The sequence below is a fragment of the Aulonocara stuartgranti genome (assembly GCF_965226115.1).
Source record: "Aulonocara stuartgranti genome assembly, chromosome: 3".
In the NCBI taxonomy this organism is placed as follows: Eukaryota; Metazoa; Chordata; class Actinopteri; order Cichliformes; family Cichlidae; genus Aulonocara; species Aulonocara stuartgranti.
The window spans coordinates 13,785,545-13,801,544 of record NC_138941.1 but is presented as its reverse complement, the minus strand read 5'-3'; the positions used below and the strand labels follow the sequence as shown (position 1 = coordinate 13,801,544).

Genomic DNA, 16,000 nt, shown 5'->3' with positions numbered 1-16,000 from the left:
TGAATGCTGTCCTTAGCTTCAGCTGCACAAACAGCACTGCTGGTTTCGTTGTAATGAGTGCAACACAAACACTTCCTGTAAGCTGGTGTGGGTCAGAGACCAGCCTCTACAAAGTGACAACAGCGTGCGACGACAAGCCGAACACAGCAGGCTGAAGAACAGTCATGTGGGCTGTGGGCAGCAACTGAACACAAAGCAGACATCACAAAATAATGTTTGGTTCATGTGCAGAACAGAAAGTTTGTTTTTCACTTCAAGCGTCGTTTTGAAACTGCAAACTCTGAAGCTGACGTAACAAACACTGGGAAGTCCTGCTGCTGCTTCCTGTGTCGTGGCGTTAACGTGTGCAGCTGAGCTCCTCCGGTGTTTCCCAGCTTTTCTTTTGCGTCGTTTGGATTAAAGAAGTGAGATCAAACATATTAACTGCACCCTTATCTGTGTCCATGCAGATGCTAGCAGGTGCATTTTTAACCTTTGAACGAATGGATTTGTTATTAATCTTCTAACTGACAGACGAAAGCAAATGAAAGTGTGACGTGTTCAGTTTCAGCCATCGCACACAGTCCTGGTTCCTGGCCCCACACAGCTGCAAACATGTCTATAGGTGTTTAGACTCGCTAAGTCAGGGGATCTCAGAGGTTTGAATAATTCAAATGTTTTCAAAGAAGTTCCCTGTCCTGCCCTGATTTGCAAGTCTAGCACTTCCTCCTCTCAGCCTGCTGCATGCTGTGTGTGCTGTAGGTCTGCAGGACCCTACGCTCTGCCACGTGCACGTACCTGCACGCACAGCTGGCTTTTCCACTTCTACCCCACTGCATCACTTTGTCTCATTTGACTTTAACATCCACAGCTGCAGGAAAGACATGAACATCAGAGTGGAGATCATCCTCAAGCAGAGCTGCTGCTAAATCAGGGAGCCTTTAAACAGTCAAGAAGGTGGTGAAAGCAAAGGGGAGAGTGATGGAGGCAAAGGCTAATGTAAATGAATTCAATTCATCTTTATTTACACAGCGCCAAATCACAACAACAGTCGCCTCAAGGTGCTTTATATTGTAAGGTAGACCCTACAATGATACATACAGAGAAAAACCCAACAATCATATGAGCCCCTATGAGCAGCACTTTGGCGACAGTGGGAAGGAAAAACTGCCTTTTAACAGGAAGAAACCTCCGGCAAAAACAGGCTCAGGGAGGGGCGGGGCCATCTGCTGCGACCGAAATGAAGAGTGAGAAATAACTGTCACAGCATCAGATGCAGGCAAAGAGATTTGTTTTATAATCTGACTTCTTTAATGGTTTTATCTGTTTTACGAGGATTTACCAAAGCAAAAGGAAAAAGCGCGAGTGAGGGAGTTAGAGGAACGAGCGAACAGCAAGAGCCTGTTTGCAAACAGCCCCACAGCAGCTCTCTGAACGTCAGATCCACTTCATGATCAGTCCAGCTCAAGTCTCGGCACCCCGACACGTCTTTCGGTTGGTTGTTGCTGAAAAACGTTTCCGCAGCACGCAAACGCTGCTGCCACCATGCTTCATGCCAGGTGATGACCGCTGCCTGATTTCTTCCTGACATGACGTTTGGCATCAGACCAGGTTCTGATCAGACTCCTGTGCTTTTAACTGAGGCGTGGCTCCTGTCTTTCTCCAAGGAGCGGTGATGGAGCTTTGTCAGGGTGAACATTGGCTTCGTGGTCACCTTGAGTTCCTTTCTAAGAGTTCTGGTTGTTCCAAACTGCTTCAATTTCTGGAGGATGGCTTCGATACCCTTTCCCAGATCTGTGCCTAAATACAGTCCTGTCTCAGAAGTCCTTGGACTTCATGGCTTAGTGCTCCAACATGCACTGTCAACACATGTCCTATCAGCCGGTGGACTCCAGTCAGCTTGTTTTGATAGCTGATGATGAGTGTCATGGCAAAGGCTGTATGGGTACATACAGTTTTTACATGTATGCAACCTCTTCAGGCTTGATATCTTACATATAGATTGATGAGCTTCTTCAATTGGTGATGCAAATTACTACAAGTATGCAAAACATTTCATATGGGCTCAGTGTGTGGGCTTCAAACCTGTGCAAAGTCCAGTTTTAAGGGAGGAACTTTAACAACATGAGAAGCTGAAGTCAGACTATTCAAATATCAGGTGGAACATCGTTTGCAAATGTCCGTACTTTCACAACAAAGAGGGTTTGTTTGTTTCATCTACTCATTCAGTTCTGACAGCTGTGAGCTGAGATAAGCTTCGTGGTCTGAACTGGGGAGGGGCAGTGTGGTATTCACCGCTGATAGGCTGAAGGGAAAACACGACCCTATCACGTTTGGTTATTGAGCTTTCATACAGGACGATGCGCTCTCTGTTATTTTCACATGAAACTGACACAGTGATCCCTGAAAAGCAGCAGGTCGGTGAAACAGTGTGAAATAATCAGACTGTGCTGGATTTATTTTGTCTGGTAAGATAATCACGAGTCTGAACACAGCTGCAGCTTCATCCATCGCCACTGTCAGTTACATGACGTGCAACGTTTTAAGCTTCTTGTCCTCGATCATGCAGTGAGGGAAGCACCCAGCAGGGAAACGCTTTGCTGTCTGAGTACCAAACAGAAGCAGAAGAGAGAGAGTATCCCAGGATGATGACAGGTGGTGGGAGGAGCTGGTCGCTGTGCAGGACTCTGAAACATGTCGGAGAGTGGGGACCAGTGGAGGGTGCTGAGTGGACCCAGAAGGAAGCAGCTGTTGTGTGTGAACTGTGGTTTTGCTGTTTGTGTGGGAGACAGAAAGGCTTCCTCTGCTGTGTTCAGTCTGGACCTGCTCTGCAGGACTCTGTGGAAATGTAGCACAGCTTTTACTTGAGTAATGTCACTAAACTCTCCACACTTCTTTTCTCCCACCTGGCTGGGGCTGATCAGCTCGTCCCCACCCACACAGCCCCAGTCTCATGCATGCAAGTCTCAGCAGCTCCCTGAATGTTTCTGTGCTCTAAACAATCTCACAGACGCCTCTGGGTCAGCCTGGCTGGCTCACTGCTGAGGACTGCTGAGACCTGAAGCAGGCACTGGCCTCTGGTGTCAGTCTGCCAGGCGTACTGGTGGATCTCTAGATCCAGTAGGTGGTATTCCACAGAGGGGAAGCTCCACTTCTTTCTCCAGGTGAGCTCATAACCCACAGCAGCTGTCTGCTGGTGGCTGTGGAAGCAACACACGCACAGCATGGGGAGGAGGGAGCTGAGTTTGCTAGCTGCTCTTTGTGCCGTCCTCACCTGTGGTCCTGAACCAGTACAAGCTGAAATCTGTTTCCACGTGTATGGGCTTTTTCTCTCTGCACACTGGGAGTAACTGGGAGTAAACCTGCTGCTGCACACTGAGAGGAGCGAGCTGCTTTGGTTGAGGTGCTTCAGGCCCTCTGGTCACCTGGCTTTTGCATCAGGTAGACCTCAGGGATGGGACCATGGCTTCAGAGGAGGTGCTGGAGAAAACTGCTGGCAGACAGGAAGCGTGTGCATCTTTGCCTCGTTTGTTGGTGTTCCAGAAATCAGTGCTGTGTGAAAGCAGAACTTTAAACAATGGAGAGCTGCTTTCATGCTGCCGCCTGTGCCTTTCTGAGAAGCAGGAAGCTTCGTCTGCCAGTAAACTTCCTGTTCTGCAGCTCTGTTCACCCTCTAGTGTCAGAAAGGAGCAGATCGTGAGGCACGTCAGAGGAACCCAGCGAACCACAAAGCTCTCACTTCCTGTCAGAAAGATATTTGAAGCCGTTTCAGACCTACTTTTCCCTTCAGTCAGCTGGCAGCCTGTTTATGCAGTTGAAGGCCGTCCAGTGACTCTTTTAAGGCTCCGTCTGAGAACCAACAAAGGGTGCACACTAATGTAAGCTACACAAGTGAACATGATGAAAAGTATAAAGACGACAGGACAGCGGAGCCAGAAACCAGCTTTTATTTCTGAGACTTCATCGGACATGTGAGAGCTACAAAAACTGTGATTCTCAGAACCATGAAAAGCAGGACAACAGCAACATGTGTGAAGAAAGGATTCACGCAGACAAAGCCTGAAGGTTTTAATCCCAGCAGGAAACGTTCAGTTTCCAGTTAAGACACTGGCTGTGAGTCTGAGAGCAGCTTTGTCCATTTAAAACTGCCTGCTGAACGACTACATCACCTAACGAGGTTGTTTTCATTGTCACCATATTTATGCTGTCATCGGTGCATGTAGGGCTGCGCGATATGACCACAATCTCATATCGCGATATAAGACATTTATCGTCCTGGCAACGATATAAATCACAAACATGTGATATTTCCTGTGAATCTCGTGCAGCTCGACTGGCGTTTAGTTTTTCCAGCTGGGCGTCCTGTAGCTGGAGTCGAGTGTTTCAACCGATGCATGAAATGATACATTTTTAGACATCAGTTGTAACAGATGCAGTTTTCTCTCAAAGTTTCAGGCTGAGGTTTATTTTTAGCACCTGACGGCTCTTCTTTGCTTCTCCTCCGTAAATACTCTGCATCTTTCACGTGATTCAGTTTTTTTTTTAAAAGTCTCAACAGGATCTTAAGCTTTATTGTGAAAGGCTTACGTGGAAAACCAACAAGCGGACAGCGGAGCCACGTGATGGTGTTACCGTCGTTGTTGCTAACAACAACATGTAAAAACAGGCGCTTGTCCGTCTGTAGTGTGGTTATATTATATATAAGAGAAAGAGAGAACTTAAGAAATTAATACTACAGTGACATCAAAACCATGAACAAATATTGCAGTAAACAGTTTATTTTGCGACACCACGAAACAAACGATAGCGTGATAGGAATCGACAGACGTTTTTACATCGTCATATACATGGTTACATCGAACAGCCCAAGGTGCAGGTCTGGCTGCTGCTGACATGTGTGTGATACTAACTGTGGTCCACGAGGTCAACAACAAGAAGTCTTAAAATGAAGAAGCACTTGGTCTTATGGCACAGGGGGACGTCTTTGCTTTAAGGACCAACAGCAGAGAGCCACGTCTGTCTGTGACATGTACACAGCTGATGGTTCATAAAGCAGGATGGTTACAGGACGGTGGGCCAGGCAAACCTGACTGAACGGGTCACCTTCATGTGCACAATAAAAGCAGTAAAGCTGCTGAGGCTGAGCCCTGGACTGAGGCGGATGCTGTTTCCCATGTTTGAATCAAGCTTCATCTTATCTTTAGTACGGTTAATAAATACTCATCATCATCACCAGTCTGCTTTGCCATTCAAACACAGCTGCTGGCACCAGTAGTAAAACCAGAATCACACACACTACAGTTATGCTGTGTAGCCCACAGTGACACATCAGTTAGGACTCAGACATCTTGCGGATCATGTAGTTGAGGATGCCTCCATGCCGGAAATATGCCAGCTCCACATCCGTGTCAAATCTCAGGCGCACTTGGAATGTTTTCCCCGTGTCGAGCTGTGGGAGCAGGGAGAGAGCAGGTCAGCGTCACATCCCAACACGCCTGCAGCAGCGTACCGTCTGTCCGTACCTTGATGTCTACGACCATCCTGGGTGTGAGCAGCTCAGGGATGACCACGGTGTAGCGCTCTCTGCCGGTCAGACCCAGGCTGTCGGCCGTGTCTCCTGGTAGATACTCCAGAGGAATCACTCCCATCCCCACCAGGTTACTGCGGTGGATCCGCTCATAGCTCTCTGCCAGGACAGCCTTGATCCCCTGCAAACACAAAAAACACCTGAGACCTGCAAACAACTATGTGAGCATACAAACAAAGTAGTTTGAGTTTACCAGCAGAAAGGGGCCCTTTGCAGCCCAGTCCCTGGAGCTCCCAGAGCCGTACTCCTTCCCTGCGAGAACGAGCAAAGGGATTCTGGACTGCTGGTACCTGTCTGCAGCATCGAACACATCCAGCTGAAACAAGAACACAGATGCTCCAATCATAAGATACGCCCGGCAACAGCACTGCATCTGTTACCATGGTCAGCAATGCCACACATCTGACATGGTCTACACTGATGCTTTTACACAACAGTGATAATTAACCCTGTGAGGTCTGAACCCTGCCCTACTTTAGATTACTGCTGCATTTTATTTCACAACTTCATTTTCAAGAACAAACCTAAGAGCACCGTTAGAGCTACTGAATCTACATGCAGCTTGTAGTTCCTGATGTCAACCAAGAACCAGAACGCACACTTCCTCATAGCTCACTTATTATCGAGATAAAGAGTCACGGCACAAAGCTCTGATTTTTCTCTTTCAGGCATAACCGTTGATATAAATATGGGAAACATATAGATGTGTCTAACATTTGCTATGTGCAGTTATTATCTATTATTATCAGCTGGGTGTTGGTGGTGTTCCTGAAACAGCTGCAGGTTACTGTTAGGGTTAGGTAGGTACTGTTAGGTACATGCTGCCCTCTGGTGGACAAACTATGCAACCTCAAAACTCGTAAACAAGAGTGTCCGCAGGCTCTCCTTCAGTTTATTAATATCACAACATTGACTCAAGATCATCAGAAAACCTTACATTTATGATCTGCTCTCCACACTCCTTTAGATGCACTGACGGTCATGTATATATAGCTATAATAATATTAGCTGGTTTGTAATTTAAATAAAGAAAATGTGCTCGAGGCATAAATTAAATGTAATTTAACATCACAGTTTAAACAGCTTGTGTCTGACTTCTGTTGAGAAGTTGAAGTTGCATAGTTTGTCCACCAGAGGGCAGCATGCAGCCCTGACTGTGCTGGCTCTGATATTTCAGCATGTGGGTTCAGTCTGAGCTGACACAGCCGTGCCCCTTCTTCTTATAAACAAGTGCTGCACAACGATGCAGCGTGAGGCTTCCTGTAGCTCAGTGGTAACGAGCTCCTACCGTTTCTCCTGTCGGCAGGTGGATGGTTTGTGGCGCCTGCTTGTTGAGAAACTTATTGAAGAGACGGATGTTGGCAAACGTCCCTCTGGCCATAACGGCGTCGTTACCTCGCCGAGAGCCGTACGAGTTGTAGTCTCGGGAGTTCAAACTGCCAAAAGAGCAGCAGCAGAAAATGTTGATGGCTTCACACCGACAAGTGTTTTTCATCAAGAGATGAAGTCATATGAAAACTGTCTGTGACGTGGGCTAAGTACCATTATTATTCAGTAACACGTGTGCGCTGACTCACCCCCTGCTGGTCAGGTAGCGTGCTGCGGGGCTGTTCCTGGCGATGTTCCCCGCAGGTGAAATGTGGTCGGTTGTGACCGAGTCTCCCAAGTTCAGAAGCACACAGGCATCTGTGATGGAGGCAGGAGGCTGCAGCTTCCTGGTCTGAGTTAATACAACACAGTCAAGACACGTCAGGTCAGACAACAGGGTTTCCTGTGTGCAGCGGGGACACGCTCGCCAAACCACACGGCTCAAAATGTCTCACTGTCTTAACTAAATGATGTGCAAGACTAGTCAACGAGCTGTCACTTTGTTTTAACTGAAGCCGGGACATTACTGTGTCATAAATGTTATGCACCCGTCTTCCACCAGATGGCGTCGTTAGTGAGAAACGGCACAAATCAATTGTTAATGGTGGAAATGAGCTTTCTCTGAAAGGTGGATGGGCTCCAGACAGGGGGCGGAGGTCATTCGGAAGGGCTTTAGAGTAGGCCCACCTCTCTGGCTAAGGTCACCTGGGTCAGGTGTTGGAACCGGGCGTGTCCTACTGCAGGGAGGCCCAACCAATAACACGACAGCCTCCTTGTGACAGACTGTGGAGCTGTGGTGGAGCACAGTTCACCACCACAGTCACCTCCAGGCACTGTAAGCTACACCCTACACTAGTGGGGCCAATTGCTTTATGGAGGCAAGTCCACTCTTCTTCTCAATGAAGGCAAAACATAACCTTTGAATAAGTCTGCAGACGAACGTTCGTGTACGGCATGTACTTACCAAACCATCAAAGAAGGGCGGAGACTTGATGTAGGTTGATTTGGGGTCCCAGGTGTAGAGTTTATCAGAGGGAGCAGCCAGCGAGTTCCAGCGTTCATTCACGTGCTGCAGCGAAACCACAAACACAGCACGAGGCTTTCTGTCAACGAGACATATCAGCAGTGCACGATCTCCCCAACAAACGTAAGATCACACTACCTCGATCTTCTCATAAACCTCTTTGAACATGGATGGGATGACGAACATTCTCTCCACAGCCTGGATTTCCTCTCGAGTGGGCCAGATGTCCCTGAGGAAAACGTCTTTGCCTTCAGAGCTCATCCCTACAGGGGATAGAGAAAGAAAGAGGACAGCAGTCAAACGTCTTTTCAGCTGATTGTGATAATAACCTAAACCATATACAGACGCTTCAGCTTAAAGCTCATCAACACACTTAGAGCTGCTGGAAGTGAGCTGCAGGTTTAAACCCAGAGCGCAGGTTGTCTCGTCTCTTTCTTTCAAATATCACTCCTATTTATTTAGACCTGGACCTGTTTCCACCAGCCATCTATAACTAAAAGGCTTCAGCTTAGTATCTCAAATGTTTTGGGTTAGTAAGTGAAAGCTTGGAGATCCAACTCAAACCTGTTTCAATCAGTGACTTACCAATGGGCTCATTGTCAAAGTCTATTCTCACTGTGCCAGCCAGTGCATAGGCGATGACGAGCGGTGGGGAAGCCAGGTAGTTGGCTCTGGTGTTGGGATGCACTCGTCCTTCAAAGTTTCTGTTGCCTGAAAGGACGCCTGCAGCGATCAGATCCCCCTGAGGCACAAAAACACCTCAGTCACATGACACACAGAAGGCTCATGGTGACTGAACACGGAGCTGCTTCAAGTCAACAAAGAGTGTGTTAGGAATGAATAAACGTCACAGAAGGAAGGAGGAGGAGCCTCCGATGTAAGCCGTTAGTACCTGGGTTATGGCCTCCACCACCGGCTCTGGGAGCGGCCCACTGTTGCCTATACACGTCATGCAACCATAGCCAACAACCTCAAAGCTGGCAGAAGACACAAAGGGATTATTAGACATCTGCACGTCACACACTCTGTCACTCTGTCACTTCCTCAGATGTAAACACAGGAGTACCAGTTCTAGGGGCGCCACAAACGTGCAGCACACAGGGGCGCCACAAACGTGCAGCACACAGGGGCGCCACACGGGGGCGCCACAAACGTGCAACACACAGGGGCGCCACAAACGTGCAGCACACAGGGGCGCCACACGGGGGCGCCACAAACGTGCAGCACACAGGGGCGCCACACGGGGGCGCCACAAACGTGCAGCACACAGGGGCGCCACACGGGGGCGCCACAAACGTGCAACACACAGGGGCGCCACAAACGTGCAACACACAGGGGCGCCACAAACGTGCAGCACACAGGGGCGCTTCAGAATCAAACAGCAGTTATGACGAGACATTAACGCAGTGATGCTGAGCGCTCAGAAATAACTCTAACCCTAACTCTGTGTTGTTAAAACACCTCAAGTCTTCTGAACGTAAACAACATTAAAAACAATCATTGAAACGTTCACTGATCACTGTGCTGATGTCCTGCTTTTAAACACTGGTTACACTGGATCCTACCAGGTCTCTAGCAGGTGAGAGGTGTGAGTGAAATAACAGTCAGTCAACACAAACGTGGGATCGTTTCAACAACAAGCAGCTTACCCGAGCTGAGACAGGTAGTCCATGACGCCGCTCTCTCTCAGGTAGTAGGTCACCACTCCGCTGCCAGGGGACAGGCTGGTTTTTATGTACGGCTTCACACTCAAACCACACTCGACTGCTTTCTTTGCCAGGAGTCCTGAGATACGAGAGACTCTCATTCAGTCACTGTGTCAGAAAACTGTGTGACAGTGAGGCGCAGCACACCCACCTGCTCCCAGCATGACGGATGGGTTGCTAGTGTTGGTGCAGCTCGTGATGGCAGCGATAACCACCGAGCCGTGACTCAGCGCGTACTCCTTTCCGTTGAACTGGAAGGGGGCTGTAGCGTTGTGGCGCTGCGGAGCCACCTGGAAGCCCTTGAAGCCTTGCTGAGGCGAGAATTATAGAAAAGAACGATTTCAGAGCATCTTATGTGACAGACGTGTCGGTTAGCAACAAGCCTGTACCAGCACACGAGTGACTCCTGGTAAGACTGAAGTGAACGGCCTGCACTAATGAGCCCCCCTACAGCAGCTAGACACCTGTGCACCTGTGCTAGAGGCAGGTATCACCTCATGCTACAAGCAGTGATACTGACCAGAGCTAATGCTGAGTGTCAGCAGCCTCCACCTGTAAATGTGTAGGAACGCACCTTTGCTTCCAGACAAACTTCAAAATCTTTCTTCATGTCAGACACGGGAACTCTGTCCTGAGGTCTTTTGGGACCACTGCAGCAGGGAACCACCGTGCTCAGATCCAGCTCTACAACCTGAGGAAGACAGACACATCCAGCTTTATTCTTATTACATTTGCATCATGTCACAATTTTCATTAAAATCTATAAAAGACAAAACAGACAATGACCTGTGATCCCTGAAAATAGACTTCCTCATGAACACATGGAGTGTTTTGTGGGTTCAGCAAACATGTGCACAAACATAAAGGAAGTCAGAGGCTGACCTGAGTGAACTCTGGATCCTGGGAAACATCATTGTAGTCTCTGAAGATGGCCACCGCCTTCAGGTACTTGGTAATGTATGCTAACTTCTCTGGTTCCCGTCCTGATTTTAGACAAACGAGTCGCATAAACAAAAAGAATCGCCTGCAATGAATGAATGCAACCTTTGTGCTGACGTCAAACGCCACCAGCTCACCGGTTTGTTCCAGATACTGAAGGCTGACATCGTCCACGGGGAAGAAGGCTGCCGTGGCGCCGTACTCTGGACACATGTTGGCGATGGTGGCTCTGTCAGCGATCGACAGCTGAGCCACACCTGGGCCGAAGAACTCCACGAATTTTCCTACCACGCCCACCTGACGGAGGTGCTGCGGGCGCATGCAGAAAGCACAGCTGTGACGTCAGAGCGCTGACTGCTGTTGGAACAGCTGCATCAAACGCCCTCCTACCTTGGTAACAGTCAGGACGATGTCGGTGGACGTGATGAACTTATCCGCAGCGCCGTGCACCTTGTAGCCCACCACCTCGGGGAGCACCATGCTGATTGGCTGACCCAACATAACAGCTTCTGCTTCAATCCCACCCACACCTGAAGGGGCAAGGTCAACTTTTATTTAGGACACCAAGCTCACACCTGATTTTTCACTTTCACACCATTACAAGCAGCTAATGCAAATGTTTCTGAGTGATCTTACTGCAAATCAAACAATCTGCACTTATGTGTGGATGCATAACTAAAAACAACACTATTACTACTAATTATGTTAACAAAGTGTTGAACTGTCAGAGGTTAAACAACATAATGCACATTCACAATGATACAAAAAGGCAACAACATGGGCTAACAGTGCAGACGCTGCTGCTGCTCCTACAGGTGTGACCTCCAGCCCCCCGTCTGCATGAAGCAGTGCTGGACACACTGTGGCACAAACCCTCGTCAGCATCAGCTGAACAGACAGAGTGATGAGAGACGGACCATCACAACACTTCTAGATGCAGGTCTGTGCTGCAGAGAGATGCAGACAGAGTCGAGGTGTCAGTGAGTCCAGTTTCCTTCAGCATCAAATGCAACCTGTGACAGGCAGAGGTCTGCAGAGCCAAAGACACGACTGAGTCAAGTTTCTGAGAGTTAACAGCTGTGTGACGGCGGCTCACAGGACAACAGCTTCAAGCAGCTTCATAGTGGTCGTAGTAAGAAAGTCTCAGTTTCTACTGTTTGACAGGACGAGCTGCAGAAAGAAAGCCAGACGTCAGAATAGGACAAAGTTCCACAGTGTGTGGCATCAACATGGAGGAGGAAGTGTGATGGTCTGGGGCTGTTTGCTGGATCCAGGGTTGCTGACTGAACCAAAACAGCTACCACAGCGTTCTGCAGCACCATGCAGCACCCTGCGCTCCGTCAGGGCTTCATCCTACAGCAGGATAACGACCCACACATCAGTCCAAGCTGCGCCAGAACGAGTGTCCAGCACAGCCTCCAGACTGAAAGCCCATCGAGCTGGTTTGAACTGAAAGCAAAGCAGCTACAAAGGTCCACATTTATGGAACTTCTGCTCCAGATGTGGGAGAAGATTTGATTTCTGTTGTAGACAGAAGCCACGACTGCGTTCAGCTGCTACATCTGCCAAAGGAGGCGACTGACGAGTCAAAGGTTAGAATATGTTTGGGTCTAAAACTGACTCCAATTACTTTGTGCTGTGCTTTGATTTCAGAGTGCAACGAGACATTAATCATTTTCAATGGAAAAATGTGTGTATTCTAAAACCTCTGACTAGTAGTGTGTATTTCATGAGGTGAGGATCCTGCACAGAGCAAAAGAAATCAAACAATAAACACGGCAAAAACAAACTATGAGAGAATCTAGTTAATGATGGAACAGAGAAGCTGCATTCATACTGGGACCAGCAGCAGCCTACAGCAGCATAACTGCTGTAAAAGAGAGTGAGACAAACAGCTGCTCCTAAATATTCAACGTCTTACCCCAGCCCAGGACGCCCAGACCATCGATCATGGTGGTGTGAGAGTCGGTGCCCACCAGACTGTCCGGATACAAGAGCCCATTCTGGTTAAACACCACGCGGGCCAAGTACTCCAGGTTGACCTGGTGAACGATTCCTGAACCAGGAGGAATAATTCGCATGTTTCTGAAGGCTTTGGAGCCCCACTGCAAAGACCAGAGATCATATTTACGGACCGAACCATCAGACTTACATGGACACACGACAGTTTCATACCTTTAGAAACTGAAATCTTTCTTTGTTGCGGTCAAACTCCAGATCCTGATTTTTCTGAAGGCTGTCAGACCTGCGTGAAGAACAACAAGTGAAATGAAGCAGTGAATGAAACACCTATGAGCTGACACACGGTGGGAGAAAGGCGAGAGATCTTACTTCCTGTTGAAGTCCACTTGGATGGAATGATCAATGACGAGGTCAGCGGGACAAACTGGATTAATCTTTTCTGGGTCGCCACCGAGTTTCATCACTGCATCACGCATGGCAGCGAAGTCGACCACAGCAGGAACACCGCTGCGTGACACAGCACAGGCTGATCAGGGACCGCTCAGAATGTGATGTCACCTTTTTAAACATCACTAATAAGACCCCAAAAGCATGTGTTTGGAGTCTATGTTACCGTAGAAACCTGTTGCTTACACAGGGAATAACTTTGTTGTTGTTAAAGTCCAGACTGCTTTTAGCAGATGCTGCTGCAAACTGCACTTAAATCCTGAGCTGGTTATTTCACTCAAAGGTTCTTTTTGCACCTGAGATGATGTAAACAGGGATTTCACAACACCTGCAAACACCTCGTGACACAACGTTCTTCTTACAGACCAGCGTTACTCTGATGACATCACTGACACACCAGGTGCATTAAACGTATTAAATGTGTGAAAGTTAAAACAAGACACTGACACTCAAATTGTGAGGAAAAGACATACGTGAAGTCCTGGAGGATGACCCGCGCCGGCCTGAACGGCACCTCCACAGTCTGGAACTGCGTCTGCTTCCAGTTCAGGATGCTTTCCACATCCGAACGCTTCACTAGAAACTCATCACAGTTCCTGACGGCAGATTCCAGGAGGACCCGGATGGAGAACGGCAGACGGTCTAAGGAGCGCACGTGCAAGTCAATACTTCTCGGTTGTGTGCACCGACGAGATGCTTCATGTTAGCATTCAGTGTAGATGTGCTCCTACCATATCTGGGATCTCCAAGCTTGGATAGATTGAAAAACTGCTGCTCTGGGTGTTTGGGGTCCAGAGGCTCAACTATGTGCTCAAAAGGATTTTTCACAGTTGCCGACATCTTTTCCTAAAAGAAGATCAAAAGCCTGACTTACATGATGCAGACTAAAGAAGCACCTTTCAAATACGTCAACAACATACAAACCAAATGAAGACTGACAGGAAGGCAGAGCTCGGGCCTGTTACTCGTTCCCTGACGGCAGGTGGATCTGCTTGGATTCAGGGTTAGTGGTGGAGGGTCGTTGACCTCGTTCTATGAACATTGCGTAACTCAATTCCTTTAACAAAAATGTGACGCTGACTGTGTGTCAGTCACTTGCAGCTCAAACACACATTAAGTGAAATTCAGGTTCTGGGGCCTGTTAGAAAGAGGCGTTATCTGTGTGAAAGGTGAAAACAGCGCATGCCTGCACACCTTACATGACCACAGACTTGGCTGGTTAGCTGAAGTTCAGGCTAAACCTCTGCTGTCAAGTGCAAAGTCAAACTGCCACGACAGTGACAAAGACATCAATATCCGGACAGCTTTACTTCTAATGGTTTAGTCCTGTGTAACAACTACTGTCACTCCTGCCGATATAAAACGTGACGCTGACCTTTAGGTCACATTTGTAGCCTCGGTTATGCCATTTTTACCAGAATGGTCCCAGAATGGTCCCAGAATGGTCCCAGTTTCAATCAGAAAGTTTTACACTTGAAGCCTGATTAAAGTACAGCTTTGTCTCCACATCCGTCACGTTGATATATTATCAGTAAAAACGTGCGAAGAAAACCTGACCTGCTAACGATCACGGTTAACTGCACCCATTTACGAATTCTACCAAAACTTGCTAAATTTGATGCTACGTGTTCAGTTAGCATAGCTCATGGGTCAAAGTTCAGCATTTATGAAGACAGGTATCAGGCTTTTATTCAAAGATGAACATTTAAATTGAACACTAAAACGAAGGAAAGAAGCATAACATTAGCTAATAATTCAGACATGATATCTTATTAGTGTGAGTTGGTATAAAGCATAATGTGACAGTTGGATAAATTAGCTTTCGTAGCGACACAACGAGAATTTCAGTTCAGACGTTCTTCTGGAAAATCGTTAATAAGCCAAGAAACTGAATGTGGTCGGATGGTTATTGCTTACTTTAGATGCAGTGTTGAAGTATCACCAGATCACAGCAGTTAGGTCACAACCAGCTAGTCGCCACAAAACCTGCTGCTTGTTCCGCCCAGGTTCCGCCTCCACTGGGGACACTTCCGGTTAGGTTTTTATTCAGAATAAAAGCTGAACCCACGCCGGGCTTTGCAGCTTCATATCCACGTATATCTGACAACTATGGAAAGGAACTGGAACGGGAAATGGATTATTTATTTATTCATTTATTTATTTATTTTCGGTGGCATAATACAAAACAATTATTTGGCATTTATATATTTTATCTTATATTTTAAGAGGGAGAGAAATGCTGAGTATGACAGAAAGACCCCTAGAACCACAGTCAAGCATGGACTGTTATGCTTTGGAGCTACTGAGGGTACAGGATGACTTCACCACATTGAGGGCCAGACGGGTCTTGCACCATAAAATGTGAACCTTCCTTCAGCCAGAACACGGGGTGGTGATGGGTCGTGGGCTTCCAGCATACCACTGAGTGAAAACACACTGCCAAGGCAACAAAGCCGTGACTAAAGAAGGAGAACATTAAGGGCATGGAGTGGGCTAGCCAGTCTCTAAACTTCAGTCCCATAGAAAACCAGTGGAAGCTTAAAAAACAAACAAACTAGGTGATTAAGAGAATATCACGAAGTCTCGCCATTTAGCAGTGTTGGGGAGTAACGGAATACATGTACCGCCGTTACGTATTTAAAATACAAAATATGAGTAACTGTATTCCGTTACAGTTACCGTTTAAAAAGGTGGTATTCAGAATACAGTTACTTTGTTGAAATAAATGGATTACACTGCGGTACTTTCCTGTTTCATTTTGTCGCGGGTCAGGACTGTTTGGGTTTTGTTTGACAGCTACGTTCTGTTGTTCCAGGCGGCAGCGTTACGGTTGCCATGGTTACAGGGCGACGCTCTCTCTCTCTCTCTTTCTGCGACTGTGTGTTTCCTGGGTGAGAGAGCGCCTTTTCGTTGTTGTTGTTGTGCTAAGCTAACAGGCAGAATGCTACAAGCATAGCTCTAAAGAATGCAGCATCATGGGCAGTGTAG

General features: G+C 47.6%; 1 protein-coding gene across 1 annotated transcript; it reads right to left on the bottom strand.

Annotated features, from left to right (window-relative positions):
• Window positions 1–3,910: 3,910 nt before the first annotated feature.
• aco1 (aconitase 1, soluble) lies at window positions 3,911–15,160 on the bottom strand. The gene is made up of 21 exons (XM_082528200.1): window positions 14,930–15,160; window positions 13,744–13,858; window positions 13,486–13,654; window positions 12,935–13,072; window positions 12,779–12,848; window positions 12,525–12,708; window positions 10,994–11,133; window positions 10,741–10,912; window positions 10,547–10,647; window positions 10,239–10,355; window positions 9,816–9,975; window positions 9,608–9,743; window positions 8,851–8,935; window positions 8,544–8,700; window positions 8,097–8,221; window positions 7,899–8,003; window positions 7,144–7,286; window positions 6,855–7,002; window positions 5,760–5,882; window positions 5,502–5,687; window positions 3,911–5,428 (listed from the first exon to the last, which is right to left on the bottom strand). Exons 2-21 carry the CDS (start codon window positions 13,850–13,852, stop codon window positions 5,312–5,314), a joined length of 2,685 nt encoding a protein of 894 aa, XP_082384326.1. The 5' UTR covers window positions 13,853–13,858; window positions 14,930–15,160; the 3' UTR covers window positions 3,911–5,311.
• Window positions 15,161–16,000: the final 840 nt, after the last annotated feature.

What these genes read in the sequence shown, in the direction of transcription:
- aco1 (XM_082528200.1), bottom strand. Translation starts at nt 13,852, where the DNA reads ATGTCGGCAACTGTGAAAAATCCTTTTGAGCACATAGTTGAGCCTCTG. An exon ending in GTCATCCTCCAGGACTTCAC is followed by an intron (nt 13,073 to 13,485) that starts GTATGTCTTTTC and finishes TGTGTCACGCAG; the next exon opens with CGGTGTTCCTGCTGTGGTCG. An exon ending in TCGTCCTGACTGTTACCAAG is followed by an intron (nt 10,913 to 10,993) that starts GTAGGAGGGCGT and finishes ATGCGCCCGCAG; the next exon opens with CACCTCCGTCAGGTGGGCGT.